This window comes from Cebus imitator, unplaced genomic scaffold (assembly GCF_001604975.1).
Source record: "Cebus imitator isolate Cc_AM_T3 unplaced genomic scaffold, Cebus_imitator-1.0 Scaffold32, whole genome shotgun sequence".
Taxonomy (NCBI): Eukaryota; Metazoa; Chordata; class Mammalia; order Primates; family Cebidae; genus Cebus; species Cebus imitator.
In genome coordinates, this window is record NW_016107347.1 from 1752522 (window position 1) to 1772165 (window position 19644).

The 19644-nt window shown below is 36.9% G+C and overlaps 1 protein-coding gene across 1 annotated transcript in view; it reads left to right on the top strand.

The window, feature by feature from the left end:
• The window catches only part of SPAG17 (sperm associated antigen 17), a 246270-nt gene that overhangs the window by 171425 nt on the left and 55201 nt on the right, over positions 1 to 19644 (top strand). The window contains exons 26-30 of the mRNA XM_017524168.2: positions 1004 to 1121; positions 4050 to 4228; positions 5953 to 6109; positions 13716 to 13933; positions 17293 to 17437. Coding sequence (XP_017379657.1) covers positions 1004 to 1121; positions 4050 to 4228; positions 5953 to 6109; positions 13716 to 13933; positions 17293 to 17437 — 817 coding nt within the window. The remainder of the gene's footprint in view (positions 1 to 1003; positions 1122 to 4049; positions 4229 to 5952; positions 6110 to 13715; positions 13934 to 17292; positions 17438 to 19644) is intronic.

Here is a 19644-nt window from a genome sequence, read left to right on the forward strand (position 1 = left end):
AAAAAACCTTAGACTGGGTGGTTTATAAACAATCAAAAGTTATTGCTCACAGTTCAAGAGGCTGTGAAGTCCAATATCAAGATATTAGCAGATTTGATGTCTGATGAGAGCCTGTTTCTCTTATTTTACCTTCCTTTATTTTATTTAAGATGGGGTTCTTGGTCTGTCACTCAGGCTGGAGTATGGTGATGTGGTCATAACTCACTGCAGCCTCAAATCCCTGGGCTCAAGAAGTTGTCCCACCTCAGCATTTCCAGTAGCTGGAACTACAGGCATGCACCATCAAACCTGGCTAATTCTTTAAATTTTTAAAGAGATTGGATCTCATTATGTTGCCCTGGCTGGTCTCTAACTCCTTGCCTCAGGTGATCATCCGAACTTAAATCTTTCAAGTAGCTGGAATTGCACCCACAAACCACCACGCCCAGCTGTTCCTCAGACAGATGGTGTCTTCAATGTGTACTCACATGGCAGGAGAGGTAGAAGCAAAGGTGTTCCCATCAACCTCTTCTTTAAAAGCACGAATCTCGTTCATGAGAGTGGAGCCCTCATGACTTAATCACTTCCTAAATGGCCCTACCTTTTAACACTGTCACAGTGGGTATTAGGTTTCAACATATGAGTTTGGGTGGGGGACACCAACATTCAGATGCCAGCACTGCCCTTACACTTATATGTCTAAGCAGAGGCATCTTTCAAGGCCTACTTCAAGCCCCAATTATTCCGCAAGTCCTTTCCCAATTGTTCTTATTAACTTTCACTATATCTCTATTTTCTGAGAAAAGATGTGTCAACTATTGTTACTGCCATTTGTCTCACCTGTCTATGTGCCATTCTTCAAATAAAATATAAATTGCAAAACCACAGAGACGCATGCATCCTTGCAGGGTCCACGGAGCTCTGCACATGTCTTCAGCACTCAGCACATCCTTGCTTAGTCAAAATAAATAATAGCTCATTTAGAAAATGACAACCGATTATTCATATGCTAAATTATTTACAGGAAGAAGTAGAACCAGAACCTGTTTTACAAGAGACTTTTGATGTTCCCACCTTCCAAAGCCTAAATGTGTCTTGCCCCAGTGGGCTCCTGTTGACTTTCATTGCGCAAGAATCTACAGGTGTGTGCTATATGGGGTAGGGTGGGGAAGCAGGGAGCAAAATGTCATCTTGAAAACAGTTAAATCACCACTGGTAATTGTGTATTTTCTTACCAGTTAAACATATGTCTTATTGATGATGAACAGTGGGCCATTTTCACATTTTTTAGCATTTACTATGGCCAAGCACTGTCTAAATACTTAGTATACATGTCAAAAATACAAATATTATGAGCTGGATACTAACTACTATATTTTACCAAATAAGGAAATTGAGGTTTCAGGAGGCTCAGTTACTTGCCCAAGATCACTTGACTCCCAAGTGGCAGAGCTGAAATACCATTCTCAACCCGATGATGACAAACACAGTGCTCTTAAAGACTTGTGTGTATCCCTACATTCTCGCCTCTGCAGAGGTGCAGCATGTTGCTGGTCTGACCAAACCAAATGATGCTGGACACAAAGTACATAGAGATAGATGTGGATTAACTGAGTTAAGAAAACCAAGTCTTTATTTCCATGTATCAGTATATAATTTTATAGTGTGTTATCTCTATTGGTTCTGTACATGGCTCCTAACTTCTTCAGCTGAATAAATAAGTACAAGTAAGATTTCTTTAATTAACCTGATGTGACATCTGCATTTGTAACTGAATTTGATTATCATTTAAACAGAAACTCACTGTTGCAGTAGAAGTAGGAGATGCAGCAAAGCAGGCACTGAACTGGGACTGGAGTTCTAAAGCTGACCCTGATGCCAATGACTGACGTGGCCCTTTTCAGTTACTTAGGCTCTTAGGGCCGTGTGTTCTCACCTGATAACTGTTACGTCAGTGGAACTTTACATTTTCACAGCTTCATATCCTCTTTCATGTAATTCCCTTATGTATACCACATTTGAAAAGTGTATCTGTCAGAGAAAAAGGCTACGCTCATTTAAAAATAATTTAATGCTTTATTTACTTGCCAGCCCCCTCCCCCCAAAAAAACAGAAACTAAATGTTGAAGTTAAATTTTGCTTCTCTGTAGGCATTCTGAATTATTAAAAATAGCCCATGGACCCTGTTCCATTCCCAAGGGTCCCTAGTAGCCCAGGTTTTCCCACCGTGCTGGATGGTCACTAAGTGTCTTCCAGTCTAAGACCTATGAGTGTATGCAAAGACATGTTGCTTTCAAATTCAAGGATATATGTGTTTGCTTGTTTGATCCTGTTAGCAAACTCCAGCTTAGTACCTCTTTTACCTGTCTTTTCTATAAGTTTCATTATCTACCCTAATATTTTCATCTTTGTGTTAGGGTAGACAATATAGTTAATAATAATTCATCTGTTTAAAATCATTCATATATTATGAAAATCGTAATTCAAGTCTGAACATAACAACATAAATACCAAAGTAGCAATATCTTCATCAGGGTCAGCCTTGGACATTAGGGAGAGACAGTTATCATAGCGTAAGAGGAAAGAGCCTAGACTTGAATCCTTTCCTGAGTGACTTTGGAATGAAATGAGAAAATACTTTTCACTCAAAACGTATTTCTCAGATGTTAGTGTGTGTGTGTGTGTGTGTGTGTGTGTGTGTGTGTGTTTGGGGTTTTTCTGTTTTATTTTAGCTTGTTAGTGGCGGTTGCTTTTATAATATAAGAAAATGGTTCAAATCCCAGCTCTCTTGCTCACTCTCTTACATCATGCTGGATGGTCACTAAGTATCTTCCAGAGTTATAACTTTCTAAGTTAATAACCTCTCCAAGCCTCTATTTCTTCATCTGAAAACCCTGGAATATCAAAATGTCTACTTTAAATGCTTTATATTGAGTCTAAGGCAGACTCGATATAAAGCATTTAACATATAGAAATATTTCAATAAATGTGTATTGGTTTATCATTATTATTACTGCTTCTGTGATTTAAGGAGTGCCATGATTTTCCCACCAGCCCGATATGTACCTCTTAAAATGCTATTATTTAGGGTTAATTCCTTTGTGTTAAGGCTTTTTTGCCCCAATAAACCACATTATAAATTAAGAGCAAAGCCTGACTAGGTACAGTACGCCAGAATTTCTCCATAATAGTGCCCGCTTTTTGAAGGAGCTTATTAGGTGCTTTTCTCCTTGATTGCCAGCTGATAGCAGAATGCTAAGATAAATCTGGATTTGGTTAGAGATGAGGGGATCATGTTAACGTTAACTTTGGAAGATGACAGTAACTTAGGAGAGGCAAGACTGAGGGAGTGACTTCTCCTGGGGCTATGGGCAACCAGGCAACACCAGGGCAGCGTGTGTGTCAAAGGTGAGAGATGAGCACCAGTGAGCAGGAAGAGGAAACACCTAATTCAGCAAAACTCTGCTTCTTTCATAATTTCTCCCTAAACTGTGTTGAATTTTATTAGACTGGCTTACACATGGAGAAGGTACCTACTAGGTGTTGTAGATGACCTAATTTACTACCATTGAATATAACAAGGTCAGCAAAGAGCCAGTATTCTAGGCCATCTGTCATAACATGGAAACTGCTCTTTTATTCACATGCAGACAAAAGAAAATAATTACGCGCCAAGCAGGGTGTCTCACACCTGTAATAATAGCACTTTGGAGGGCTGAGGTGGGAGGATTGCTTGAGGTCAGGAGTTTGAGACCAGGAGTTTGATTGCTTGAGGCCAGGATTTATAGCCTAGCCAACATAATGAGACCCTGTGTCTACAAAAAATAGAAAAACTTAGCAGGGTGTTGTGGTGCAAGCCTGTAGTCCCATCTGCTCAGGAGGCTTGAATCCAGGAGTTTGAGGCTGCAGTGAGCCACAATTGTACCACTGCACTCCAGCCTGGGTGACGAAGCGAGAACTTGTCTCTATTCTTAAAACAAAGAAAAGAAAAAGAAAATGATTAAGCAAGAAGATAAAATCCCAGCCCTGCAGTATTGCCCAGTTCACAGAAAGGTTTATTCTTGTTGTAGGTCAATATGTTATAGATGAGGAACCCACGTGGGACATCATGGTCCGTCAGAGCTACCCCCAGAGGGTGAAGCACTATGAGTTCTATAAAACGGTGATGCCACCAGTAGAGCAGGAGGCTTCGAGGGTTATCACCAGTCAAGGCACTGTTGTCAAATATATGTTGGATGGATCCACACAGGTAAAAGAATGTGTTGGAGAAATTATTCTTCCCTGTTCCAAAGTAAAAGACAGGTTATGAGTAAGGAACAGTTCTGTAGCAGGGAGAAGGGACAACTCAATTGAAAAAGGAATGACAAATGATGAATAATATAGTTAGAATAAAAAAACACTATGCGGAGCAGGATACGAATAAACTTGTCATTTCTCTACATGATCTAAGATTGCAAACTAAACACAGTTTTTTCCTTTTCTCCCTCTCAAGGTATCTTAAATTAATTTTAAAAAATTACATAAGGAATTCATAATGGTACTAGAGAACAGCAAAGGATCTCATCAATAATAGAAGATTTGGAGAATTTCTTTAAAAAATACAAATCAGATGAGACCAATCTGATGGAGAAATATTCGCAAAGTTAAAACATACACAAGAGGAAAATATGCAGCAAAATTAAAAATCAAAATGGGAGTTCTAACACAAATGTTTTACACATGGAGCTCTGGGCTCAGAAAATGAGGGTAGTTCCCCAGGTAATTCACTGTCACCTGGAGGATGGGAATGAGAAACCTTAAAAATCAGAAGCCATATGCCCTGTTCTTTCTTTCCCCAATGATCACAGAACAGCAGCTCCTGTGACCAGACACTACACCACAAGAGGTGAAAAGGGATTCTCAGAAAGATGACCATGGACTTGAGTTCTAAATCTTGGAAAGAAAGCAATCCCATAAAAGTAAAGTACATAATTCAATAAATAAAAGAAATAGCCCCTGAAATTAAATACTTTCAAAAACTAAAAAGGGATAAAAGTAATATAGGCAGAATTTGAGAGGTTAATAGTTCATAAAATAACTTTTTTTAAAGTAGCTAAGGAAGAATATCAAGAGTTCTTAGAAATTAGAAATAACTGAATAATCAAAAATGGGAGGGGGTAGATTATGAGGGTGAGAAATATTGAGAGATATGAAAAAAGAGTCCATAATTTTCAGAAGAAGAAAATAGTAAGAAAGGAGAAAAGAAAGATATAACGTAAGAAATTTTCCCAGAGCTTAAAAAAATACTTCAGATTAAACCAGGCAACCAAATGATAATCAGAACTGATATTAATTATCTTTAAAGAATTATCTAAATATTCCAGTCATGCAATTTTAGGACTGTATACACAATCTTAAAAGTTTCCTCAAGGAAGCAAGTTACCTATACATGAATAAGAACCGGATAAACATTTGACTTCTCATCAGCAACACTGACGTTGGTCCTTGTCAAGTTCGTTGGGGGTGTCTAGATACCGGTATCAGGTAGATGTATCTATGGCACCTAGAGACGCTATACGTACTAGATAGATATTAAAAGAAACTACAAGTTTAAATATGTGCAAACATTTTAAATACAGTCATTCGAAAAATTTAAATAGAGTATATAATTTCCCAGTTGCAAAGGGGAAAGGTGAAGAATGGAAAAAATAAAACTCCAATCAATCCAAGCAAAGATGGAAATAAAAAGAAAAGAAACAAAATAGAAGGTAAATAAAAAATATAAAATAATATCATTACAGTGGGAATTAGGCTATTGTCTCTGAACTCCAAATCTACCTTTCTAGAATCCGTTTTGTGCTGCTGGGTCTGGAGGTCTGCAGACAGCCTTTCTTCTGCGGATCATTTTGAACCTATTTTCATTTGACGCACAGTATTTATTGTTAACCAAGTTCTTCCTTGCTTCTGAGGATGCTGAGAACTTTTGTTCTTCAGATTCTCTTTGCAGATGGTGCTGTGAGCAATAGTCCCAATTCAGGTCTTATTTGTCCTCCTGAAATGCCAGCAAGCCCTCACTGTGGAGATTTGTTGGACTCTGTTTCTCAGCAGAAATCAGAAAGGGCACCGTCTGATGTTACCAACGCAAAGAAAGGTAACAATTGAAGCCTCTCAGTTTGTAATGGATTTAGTAAAGTTTTCAATGGCTTAATAAGTGTTCAATTTTATTATTATTATACTTTTAACATTTTCTATGAATATATTCATATATTTTCTTATACATATATATACATGAATCCTCTTTATCACAGAATTATTACTGCTTCATAAACTGTTTTTCTCTTAGTAATAAATAATGAACATTTTCATATGTTGTTCAATATTCTTACACATCAGATATAATGCCTAGGCTGCTGTTTTAGGGTTGACAGGGCAGAATGATGCTGTAAAGATTATGAGTAGGCCTCTCTGTGATTCTCTTGACCTTTTCCTCACAGTTGCAAGAAAATACATCAACTCCAGGCATGAGGCCCTCATTCAGCAACTTCCAGGAAAAGAGGGCAAATGCAAGAGCTTTCTTCAAGTTTCTCTGTTTATCAGGAAGGCAAAAAGTTCTAGAACTCCAACCCTCACCCCAGCAGACCTGTCTTTATGTCACTGACTAGACCTGGCCGGGGACCAAGGTTGGGAAAAAGAGTATCTGACATTTTTAGCCTCTTTCTCAGAAGACAGCACTACTAAGTAGGGAAAAAAGAAGGTGGACACTACTTGGATAAACAATGAACAGGGTCTGCCATAATCTAAAATGCAAGACTGTTGTCCTGAGAAGTGCTTTCAATTTATACCCCTACCACTAGCACAGTATGAAAATATCTACTTCCTCATACCCTCACCAATGCCATGATAATAGAGATATTATCACTCTATTAATCTGCTTCAACATAATAGATAACCAGTGCATCTTATTATGCTCTTTTGCATTTCTTTAATTACTGGTGAGGCTAAACATCTAAAGATGTTTACTGTGGTTTTTTTTTTCATCTTGTGAATTTCCTACACTTTCCTTGGTTTACCATTGTGATGGTCATCGTTTTCATATTAATTTGTAAGAGATATTTTTATATAGAAGGTGTATATTTGTGTATCAGGAAAAAATCGGAATATTTCAATTATTAAATCAGCTAATCCTCTGTGAGCCACATATTTTAATAATCTCCAATTTACAGATGAGAAAATTGAGGCAGAGAGATTAAGTAATTTTTTTGAGGTCTTTTAGCTAGCAAGTAGTAGAGGTGGGATTTGAGTGTAGGTCCCTAAATCACACTCCCTCTCATGCCTCACAAACTTTTCTCAATTTCTCTTATGCCTTTAATGATCTGAAACCTAGATTTAATCCTTTTTTGTCAATTTTACACATCTTACCACAGTACCCAGGAATATTGTATGGAAGCAACTGGATTACTTTTTAATTACTCAAAATTTAGTAAAACAGGTTTTCCTTCAGTAATAGCAGAAGATTTCTTGTTACAGAAGTATCCAGATAGCGTTCCAAACTTCCTGGCTCAGGGTTCCCTCTTTTGTTGATACAGAGAACTTGATACAAGACTAGTCTGTACAGCCACTTCTCTAAGAGTTCCCCCGGTTCTGGAGGACCTCTGCTTCTAGCACAATGTGCCCCAGATTTCTTCACAGCCCTTTCATCCAAGATGATCTACTCACTTTATTAAATTCATAGACTATTTTTAGAGCAGTTTTAGGTTTACAGGAAAATTGAGCGGAAAGTACAGAGAGTTCCTGTTTACTCTGCTTACAGTTTCCCCAGTTATTGACATCTTGCTTTAGTGTTGTATATTTGTTACAACTGATGATCCAATCTTACATTATTATCAACTAAAGTACATAGTTTACATTAGAGTCCACTCTTGCTGTTGTACATTCTTTGTCTCCTGTATCACACGGAGTAATTTTGCCACCCTAAAAATCCCTCTTTACCTATTCACCTTTCTTATTCCACCTATCCTGAACCACACACACCCTACCCCACCAAACTCCTGGGAACCATTCACCTTTTTATTGCTGTATTATAGTTTTGCCTTTTCCAGAATGTCATATGATTAGAATCATACCTTATGTAGCCTTTCTAGACCAGCTTCTTTCACATAGTAATATGCATTTAAGATTCCTTTCTGTCTTTTTATGTCTTGATAGCTCATTTCTTTTTATCACAGAATAATATTACATCAATTAAATGAAATATTATAGACAATATTTTATCAAAAAAAATTTTAAGTTATAAAACACAAAGCAACTTTTCTTACTGAGATTCAGCCATTTTTCTTGAATTGTTCCTCAGATTGTTGCAATTCTTTGTTTAATTTTCAAAGTTCTGAAAAAGTTCCTTTTGATTCTTCTTAAAAACATTCTCATAGTTTTTAGTGAGGGGTAGACTTTCCCTGGTCTTCACTTGTCATTCCAGAAGTGTATCCCATCTCACAAGAAATATTTAGTATTCATATTATTTTTCAATTCTAACTACTTATTTCCATTAAAACTTTTTATTTGACCCTTGAATTATTTAAACTTACTTCTAGATTTCAAGCCTATGAGGTGTTTCTAGTTTGTTTTTATAATTTATTTTTGACTAACAATTTAAAAGTTTGTTTAACTATGATTTTATACATGGTCTAGTTTTTTAAATTGTGCGTGAAAAGAGCACGTATCTTGTCATTATGTGGTACAATGTTGTCTTTATATTTATTAGGTGAAATGTGTTAGTTTTAATGTACAGATCTGTATCTGAGTCCAGCAAACATTTCTGTGAAAGGCCAGACAGTAAATATTTTAGACTTTGTGGGTCGTATGGTCGCTGTCACAGCTACTCAACTCTGCCATTGGAGCATAAAAACAGCCACAGGCAATATGTTATTAAATAAGCCTGGATCTGTTGTGTTCTAATAAAACTTTATGTACACTAAATATACTGAATTCAAATTTTATATAATTTTCATGTTACAAATTATTACTATTTATTTTATTAGCTATTTAGAAATGTAGAAAAAATTACTACTTCACACAGACTGTACGAAACAGACAGCAGGCCTTATTTGTCCATAATACACAATTTGTCAACCCCTATTCTATATTCTTATATATTTTTTAAAGTCTGCTACATCAATTTACTTAGCAAAAGTACGTTTAAATTTCCTGAAAAGATAGAATAGTCTCTTTGGTGCTGTACTCCTTAAAATTTAATCATTATTTCTTTATTTGTGAAGTAAATATGTCTTTTTTATTGTTCTGCCATTTTTCTTTACATATTTTAAGGATATGATGATATTTATAGATTTAGAATTATTATATCTGCATGAATTTAGCCTTTAATCATTATGCATTATTTTTTTTTTTTCTTAAAATGCAGTCTTACTCTGTTGCCCAGGCTAGAATGCCAATGATATGATCTTGGCTCACTGCAACCTCCATCTCCCATGTTCAAGCGATTCTTGTGCCTCAGCCTCCCAAGTGACTGGGATTACAGGCACATGCCATCACATCTGGCTAATTTTTTTTTTTTTTTTTTTTTGCATTTTTAGTAGAGACAGGGTTTCACCATGTTGGCCAGCCTGGTCTCAAACCCTGGACCTAAAGTGATCCACTCACCGCGGCTCCCCAGAGTGCTGGGAGTAATCGTGCCTGGCCTGCAATAACTTTTTATTCTAGGATTCTTTTTACCCTAATGTCTATTTTGCTTATTTTATTATAGCTACACCAGCCTCTATTTAATACCTTACCAGTATAACTTTTCCCACACTTACATTTCACCTTCTGTGGTTTATGTTTACATGTGTCTCTTGTAAGCAACAAGTAGGTGAATATTTTAATAATTGAATTTGAAAATGTTTGTTTTTAGGGGCTTTAGTCTATTTATTGTATACCAAATATTTTGTAAAAATGTCTTTATGGTGTCCTCATTCTTGAAAGATAATTTCACTAGGTATAGAACTCTAGCTTATAGATATTTTCTCTCAGTACATTGAAAATATCCTTTATACTTTCTTGCTTTCAATTTTGCTGTTGAAAAGTTGGCTGTCATTTAAATTGTGTTGCTTTAAGGATAATGTAACTGCCTTTAAAATATTCTCTGTGGTTTTTTATTACAATTTCAATATAATTTGACTAGATATGGGTTTCTTTTTATTTACCAATGTGGGAATACATTCTGCTCCTTGAATCTGTAAATTTATATTTATCATTGATCCTGGAGATTTCTCAGTAATTATCTCTTCAAATATTGTTTTTGATCCATTTCTTTTTTCTTCTCTTCTTCTGGAATTCCAATTAAACATGTAGTAGAGGCCTTGAACTTTTCTTTTTTTACTTCTATTGCTTTGATTCTCTGAGCTTCATTCTAGACAATTACTTTAGGTCTCTTTTTCAGTTGTCTTTTAAGCTCCATGTTGTCTGCTGCTAAACCTACATGTTAATTTTTTTAAATTTCAGTTATTACATTTTTTAATATCTAACATTTCTTTGTTTTATTTGTAATCTGTCTTCTCTTTAGTCATATTTTTGTCCCCATTTTATTTCTGTAATCACATTGAGTATGCATTTTAGATTCTGTGTCTGATAATTTCAATATCTAAAATATTGTAGATCTAATTCCATTTTCTGTTGCTTCTTCTGGCTCTCCCCTGAATTGCTTAGTTTCATTGTGTCTTGGTACTTTTTGATTCAGATGATAATTTTTTCTTAACGCTTTAATTCTAAATTCCTGGGCTGGTATAAAAGTATGTTTTTTTTTGAGACATGGTCTCACTCTGTCACTCTACCAGGCTGGAGTGCAGTGGCATGAGCACAGCTCACTGCAGCCTCAACCTCCCGGGCTCAGGCAATCCTTCCATCTCAACCTCCAGAATAGCTGGCACTTGTCTTTGGAGGTTTTAGTCCATTTATGTTATACCAAATATTTTCTAAAAATGCCTTTATGTTGTCCTCATTCTTGAAAGATAACTTCACTAGGTATAGAATTCTAGATTACAGATATTTTCTCTCAGTGCATTGGCAATATCCTTTATACTCTCTTGCTTCCAATGTTGGTATTGAAAAGTTGGCTTGTACCATCATGCAATAGGCAGGCACCACCAGTGCCAGCTATTTTTTTTCTGTAGCAATGAAGTATCACTATGTTGCCCAGGCTAGTCTCAAACTCGGGCTCGAGCAATCTTCCTGCCTTGGCCTCCCAAAATGCTGGGATTATAGGTGTGAGCCACAGTGCCTGGCCAATAGTGCATTTCTTTAGAAAGGACTTTGGTTTCAGAAAGAACTTTAGGACTTTATTAGTTGATAGGAGAACCAATAGTCTTGGATCACTTTAAATTATTAATTTAAGAAATTTCTGGGGATGCCACTCGAGTGGTGTGAATTTTCACTTCAAACCTATATGAGGATCTACTTGTGGTTATACAACCTCTTAAGCACTTTTTTGTCCTCTGTGCTCAGCACCAAGTTTGAACACAGGCAAGTTTTCTGACGATGCTGGAGTGGGGTGGGAAAAGACATGAGTGACTTCTGTTAACAATTCACACTTGGTCTGAGAGGGTAGTCATTTGAGGGCCTTGTATCAAGCCTTCCATCCAGATTGTGCAGGTTCAGCCATTCATTTCTCCCTAAGTCCCACAGTGCTAAGAAAACAAGTACTCTGGGGTTTCACCATGTTGGCCAGGCTGGTCTCAAACTCCTGGCCTCAGGTGATCCTCCAAAGAAGAAAAAAAACAAATACTCAGAATCACCCAATTTAACAAAAACCACTAGGCAAAATCCAACTTCAGAACTATTTTACCTCTTCGGCTTCCTACTTTTACCCCTAGTCCATGGCTTGTGTTGATCTTCCTTATAGTTGTCAGCTCATAGACACTTTTAAGAAGATTGATTAAAAGATGTTTTTCTAGCAGTTTTGGTTCTTTTCAATGGAATTGTTGGTATCTAGTCTGTGGTGTTGCTGAAAATGGAACTCCAACCCTGCATGTTTCTTTTCTCTTCCCTTTGACCTGATCCTTGGCCAGTGTGCTTTGTTGACCTATATACCTGATAGAAGACAACTTGATTAAGATTTCAGGACCTGCATGTGATTCTTCCTCTTATCCTTCCACCTTCCACAGCCATCCCCATCCTTTCATATGCAAATTTGTTCCCCAATCTATATTTGTGTCAAAATTGTACTTCTCTCTTCTGCCAACTTGAACTTCTAATACTTTAAAACCTTCTAACTGTTCTTCCTGCTTTTACTACTATTGATTTTGCATCTTCCTGCCAAAAGCATGTAACTAATCTTCTGAATACCTCACTTTCTCTCTTATAACAATTTAGTTACTAAATATCACCTGTAGGAAAAATGTCAAGGTCTCTAACATTCTGCTGAAGACCACTCAACTGAATCAGTGCCTAACTCTCCAGTCCCTTCTCTCAACCAAAATCTGCTTGAAATGTATTCTCTTTTCACAGTGGTCTGCTAGCGGTTGTCTGTGTACATCATGCTATTCTCTACCCCATTCTATTTCTTATGTTTCTTATGTTGGAATGTCCTTTTGATAGCTCACCTCTTTTGATTAGAAAAAGTAATAAGAAGAGAAGGAGAGGGAATGGAAAGAGGAGAAAAAGGGAGAATGTAGAAAAAAAAGATAATTCCTAAAGTATTTCTTGCTATTTCTAGAGCATCTTCTCTTTATTCTGAAAGCGATATCATTTTTACTCTCAGCCAATATTCTAGAAGTATAAATATGTTCAAATAAAATTTTAGGGCAATGAAAAGGCTCAACCTGATTTATCTGTCTTTGGTTCTTCCCATTAGTTGAGTCCCTATTAGTTAGGTTGAGATACATGCCCTGCTGTATAGTTCATGGTTTGAATCTGGAGAATCTTCCAAGAGTTAACATTCCTTCACTATCATTACTTGCAATTTGTTTCTGGGTCTGAGTTTACCTCATCACTGAGATGTGACCACACCGTCAAGTCTCATCTACAGATTACTCATTATTATTCTTGGAAGTGGCATACGTCTACCCTGATAGAGGAATTGAAATATTGGTCAAGGTGTTCCATGAGGGTGTCTTCAGTTCTCTCCTCCTGTTCCAAATGAATGGGAGGTAGTGGATGGAGAGGAAGATGTATCAGACAGTTATTGATGTACTAATTAAACTGCACAAATTCCTCTCCCCAGGGATATGCCTGGCTGGTGAGGTTTCCCAGATCCAGGGTCACAGGAAGATGTTTCCTTTTATTACTGACAAAATGGCAAAATCAGGGGAATCCAGAGTTAGAGATTTAATCACTGTTACAGTCCAATAAGTCAAAAGGAATCTGAAAGTTTGACAGGTAAGTGGGAGAAAACGTAGGCTTCAAAAACCAGAAAGTAAAACCCCAAATCTGGGATCCAGGAGAAGTATGCAGAACCCAAAAGAGTACAGAAGTTGACCAGAATATTTTTTGCGCCCTAGACAGTGAACTCTGTAAGCATATGTATGTTTGGGGGAAAATGGTGGGAATTTAGCCACAGTGTAAGTGCCGAAATTAAGCTATTCATAACCTGGTACTTTTCCCTATTGAGAAATAGCATAATTGATGAATGCCACTTAGAATTGCCTATACCTAGTATCTGAGGTAGTTTACTATATTTGATAGAGTTGTACTATATCGAAACATAATGAATGATGTATATAATTGATATTATAATTATATTATTGTTTGATTTTACTTGAACTTCACAGGAAAAAGTCACAAAAATCAGTCATTAATGGCCCATAAGGGTGAAATCCATGACCATTCTCCAGAGATAGTTCAAATAGTAACTCCTGTGGAGGTTCCCATAGGCACTTGGTTTACAACGACACCTGAAGGAAAACGGATTGGCACCAAAGGATTAGAAAGAATAGCAGACTTGGCCCCATTGTTATCCTTTCAGGCCACAGATCCTATCAATGGAACGGTATGACAAACTATTATTTATTGCAAAATTTTCCAAGTCATTAGAATTCTGAAACAACACCTAGAAGAGAGTCTAGCTAATAATGTTTTTTTCAATAAGTATCAAATAGTGGGTGGGTGGGTAGGTGGGTGAATGGATGGATGGATGGATGGATGGATACACGGATGGATTTATATTCCAAAATCTAAAAACATTCTTATGGTATGTTTGCCAAATGGAGAGTATCATTAGTGACTATTTTTGTGTGTGTGGGCACAACTACGTCAGAACAAAATGCTAATTACTGAGGTGAACAGCAGTTCATGAGTTCTTGATGCCACTTTTAAGATATATGTAGTTAATGATGTCATCATGTGTTTCCTAATGCTGAATGTATGCGTGTAAATGTCTTCTGGAAGTGAGAGGTTTCTGGAAGTGAGTGTCGCATTCCTACTTATTTATGTCTACTTGCAGTTGGTGAGAGAAATTTGTTCATGATCCTTGATTTTGAAAAAACTTATGGTATATTGAAAGAGATAAGGCATACATTAAATAACTCAAGAATCCAAAGTCATACGGCAACTTTACAAAAGCTTTATTTGTAGCATAAGAATATGTGACAAATCAGTGGAACAGAACATAATGATTTTGTTTTTGATATGAAAGCAAAACTCCTGGAATGAACAATATCTCCTTCTGTGTGCCAGGATTTCTTTGGGGGCTTTATACACATTATCTCATTCAGCCCTCATACCAAATGTCTATTACACAGATGAGGAAATTGAGCCTTAGCAAGTTAAGTAATGTGGTCAAGAGTACACATGTCCCAAAAGTGCTGAAGCCAGGATTAGAGCCAGTTGTTTCTTACCAAAAACCGAAATCTTTCCATTCCTTAGCTATTTCTCTAATATCTTATGTGGACATTTGCAGCACCCTCTGAATCTAAACAAACAGAAGAATTTCCTAGGTGCCTTAACTCTGGTGTCTGAACTTCTTATCCTAGTTTAAAAACATGTGCTGCTGGTAAAAAGCAAAATGCCCGCTTGCTATTGAGATGGATTATATTATCTAACCAAACATCTTTTCCTTTTCAGTCTACTTCTGAAATAGTATTAGAATCTCTTACTTTGTTTGCTATTTGCATTTCTTTATGAGACTCAAAGTACATATGATCTCAGAAAGGGTTGGGTTTTGTTTTGTTTTGTTTTGTTTTTTTGGTTTTGTGGGTTTTCAAATTGTTTTAGTTCCTTCAAGTAACTCACTTTAATTCGGCCCTTGAGGTAGATTATTTGGCTTAATATGCAATTTTGATTAGCATTTCTTTGTTAACTTTTAATTTCCCTCGTTCATCTCTATCACCATTTTGGAAGCATGAACCAACATCCAAGAACCTGGACAGAAGCATGAATTAAACACCAAATACCCAACAGAATAATAGCAATAAGTGATATTTACTGAGCCCTGACTGCATACTAGGCCCTGTTCTCTGCATTTTCCATACACTAACTCACTCAATTCTCACAACAAACTACTATTGTTTCCCTTTTATAGATGAGGTAACTAAGCTACAGAAAGGTTAAGTAATTTGCCCAAGATCACACAGCAAATGGTAGAGCCAGAATGTAGACCCCAGGACTGTGTCCCAGATCTCAAGAAACTGGCATGATCATATGAAACGAAATTGAAAATGGATGTGTATTTTCACAACCCCTGACGTGAGGTATTACATTCTAAAGGAGTGAACACTGCCATTGGGGTGAGGCAGACCTGTGTTTCAAGCCCTAGCCGTGGTTCTTACCACTTGTATAACTTTGGACAAGTTTTTAATCTGGTTTATTATTCATAAACTGGAGATAACAGTCATTATCTGTTGGGAAGATTACTACCAGGCATTCAGAAATATCCTTGTTAATGTGTGATTTCCACTGCTAAGAATGATTATCCTATCCTATGGTGACCAGAAAGTATCATTATTTATGTGGCACTATGAAATGTTTGACTAATTCTAAATCGTAATATGTAAATATCTCCACTTGGTAAAGAACTGGTATTAATAATTACTAACATGATGGCCAAGTGTGAAGTATTTTACCAGCATTATCTCATGTAACTCATATAACATTTCCAAGAAGATACTAGTGTTGGCTCCATTTTGTGGATGAGTAAACCAGAGAACAGACAGGCTAAGCAACATGCCCAAGTCACCCAACCATCCGTGGAGTCGGGATTCAAACTCAGGCACTTAACCCCAGAGCTCAGGCTCTCAACCACCACATTACACAGCAGTATCTCTCAGCATACATTCCTGGCTGATAAAGTGCCAATGATAAGAACCTAAAATGAAGATCGGCATTCATTTCTCTCTTAAACAGTGATTGCTGCCTACCATAAAGACTTGAGAAAGTGGTAATCACCTGCTCCCAATAGCCATAGATTTGGAGTCAGGAAACAACTAGCATACACACTCTCACTTCCATCCAGACCCTTCAGTGAAGCATTGTGTCTCTTAGAGTTAGAACAGTATAAGTTTAGAAAATGTCCAATGACTGAAATATGCATTATCCAACTTAAAGTACTGCAGTTGCAGGTAGAGCTTTCCAGAAGCAAACACTGAGGTGAAGTCTGGAGTGCAAGATTTTAATAGGGACGTATGTGTGAAAGGAAGACAGAGAAAGCAGTAATAGGAAGACAGACAAAGCAGTAATGGGCAGAGGAAGAAGCTGAACTGTGAGGCAAGCACAACAGAGCCGCAGTCAACCCAGTGCAGAGCTCAGGAGCAGTGGCCCACACACACTGCTTCTCAAACCCTCAAGCTCACAGGCATGCACTGGCACTGAGCAGCAAATACATGTGAAGGTCGACTTGACACAGAGAGGCTACAGCCCCTGTTCCCCACCAGTCTTCAAATACTGCTCTGATGACATTAGTCTGATACTTGCAGGCCATCTTGCAGTTCACCCTGTCAGGAGAATTTCTGCTGAGCAGGGGTTTCACAGCGCACGAGGCAGCCGCAGTATGCCACATTTATCATTACTCTGTAGTTTCCAAGTAAATAGGGCCTGTGGTCATTTTCCCAGACAGACCTGGGGTAACCCAGTCCAGATGTTAAGTGTTTCCTCAAATATGCCCTGACACTTACTTGCTGCATGACTTTAAGCAAGCTTCTCAACTTCTCTAAGCCTAAATTTTCTCATCTATAAAATGAGGGTACCTGCCAAGATTGTCATAAAGGTTAGATCAGGTAGATGAGACAAAACTTTTGCCTATAAATAAATAACTAGGACTTTGATGGTGCCATCTTTGTATTCAATGGATAAAAATAAGTACACTTGGGATTAAGCCCCTGGCTAAATGATTATGCCCTGCCTTTACACATTCAGGTTATAACAACTCGAGAAGACAAAGTCGTCATAGTTGAAAGGAAAGACGGTACTCGGATAGTGGATCATGCTGATGGTACCAGAATCACAACCTTTTATCAAGTTTTTGAAGATCAGATTATTCCACCAGATGACCAAGAAACAAGTAAGTTTTATTTTCTGAGTACATGACAATATTTTCCAACTCTTTAGCATAAGATAGATAGAATCCTCACTGACTGCTGAACACCTCATAAGAAAAAATAATTTTTTGGTAAAGTTAGTCAACCAAAGAACACTCATGCAGTCCAAAGCAGGATCTATAGGGGTTTATTTTATTATTACCATCATTACTTATTTTGCTGTTTGCTTTTTAAAATTTAATTTTATTCTTTTAATTGACAAATATTGTGTGTGTGTGTATATATATATATATAATTAATAACATGATGTGTTGAAATATGTATACGTTGCAAAATGGCTCTATCAAGCTAATTAACATATGCATGACTTTCAGATGCTTATTTTTAGTTGTGAGAACACTTCAAATCTACTTTCTCAGAAGTTTTTTTTGACCAGTAGCACCCAGCAGCCAAAACTTCCTCCAGCACACTCCTCTCTGTGTGCAAGCGTGTTTTTATTTTATTTATGTGTTTATTTATTTAAAACTTTCATTTGAAGTTGAGGGGTACATGTGTAGGTTTATAATAAAGGTTATTTTGTGTCAGGTGGTTTGCTGTACAGATTATTTTGTCACCCAGGTATTAAACCCAGTACCCATTAGTTATTTTTTCTGATCCTCTCCCGCCTTCTACCCTCTAAGAGGCCCCACTATCTGTTGTTCCTCTCTATATGTCCATGTGTTTTCATCATTTAGCTCCCATTTGTCAGTGAGATGAAGCAGTATTTGGTCTTCTCTTCCTGTGTTAGTTTCCTAAGGATAATGGCCTCCAGCTCCATGCATTTTCCTGCAAAGGAAATGATCTTGTTCTTTTTTATGGCTGCATAGTATTCCATGGTGTATATGTAGGCCATTTTCTTATTTCAGTCTACCATTGTTGGACGTTTAGTTTGTTCCATATCTTTGCTATTATGAATAGTGCTGTAGTGAACATATGTTTTTATGTGTCTTTATGGCAAAAATGATTTATATTCCTTTGGGCATATGCCAGTAAAGGGATTATTGAGTCAAATAGTACTTCTGTATTCAGGTCTCTGAGTAATCACCACACTGTCTTCCACAGTGGTTGAACTATTTATGTTCCCACCAGCAGTGTATAAGCGTTCATTTTTCACTGCAATCTTGCCAGCATCTGTTGCTTTTTGACCTTTTAATAATGGCCATTCTGACTGATGTGAGAGTGTATCTCATTGTGATTTTGATTTGCATTTCTCTAATGTTCAGTGATGTTGAGCTTTTTTTCATATGTTTGTTGGCCATGTGTATGTCTTCTTTTAAAAAGAGTTCAAGTCTTTTGCCCACTTTTTAATAGAGTTATTTGGTTTTTGCTTGTTCATTTGTTTAAGTTTTTTTATGGATGCTGGATATTAGACCTTTGTCAGATGCATAGTTTGCAAATATTTTCTCCTGTTCTGTAGGCTGTCAGTTTAGTCTGTTGATAGTTTCTTTTGCTGTGCAGAAGTTATTTCGTTTAATTAGATCTCACTTGTCAATTTTTGCTTTTATTGTAATTGCTTTTGGTGTATTTATCATGAAATCTTTGCCTGTTCCTACGTCTAGAATGGTGTTGCCTAGGTTGTCTTTCAGGGTTTTTATAATTTGGGATTTTACATTTAATTCTTTAATTCATCTTGAGATAATTATTGTATATGGTGTAAGGAAGGGGTGCAGTTTCAATCTTCTGCATATGGCCAGCCATTATCCCAGTACCATTTATTGAATAGGGAGTCCTTTCCTCATTGTTTGTATTTGTTGGTTTGTTGAAGATCAGATGGTTATAGGTGTGTGGCTTTATTTCTGGCCTCTCTATTCTGTTCCATTGGTCTATGTGTCTGTTTTGCTGTTTTGGTACCAGTTCCATGCCATTTTGGTTACTGTAGTTCTGTGGTATAGTTTGAAGTTGAGTAACACAGATGCCTCCATCTTTGTTCTTTGGACTTATTTTTAGTTGTGAGAACACTTAAAATCTACTCTCTTAGAAATTTTCAAAATATAATATGTTGTTATTTACTATAGTCACCATGTTATACAGTATATGTCTTTAATTTATTCCTCTTATATAACTGAAACTTTATATCCTTTAACCAACATCTCCCCAACTCCTCACCCCGGTGGCTGGTAACTACCACTCCACTCTCTACTTGTATGATTTCAACTTTTTTAGATTCTGCATATAAATGAGATCATGTGCT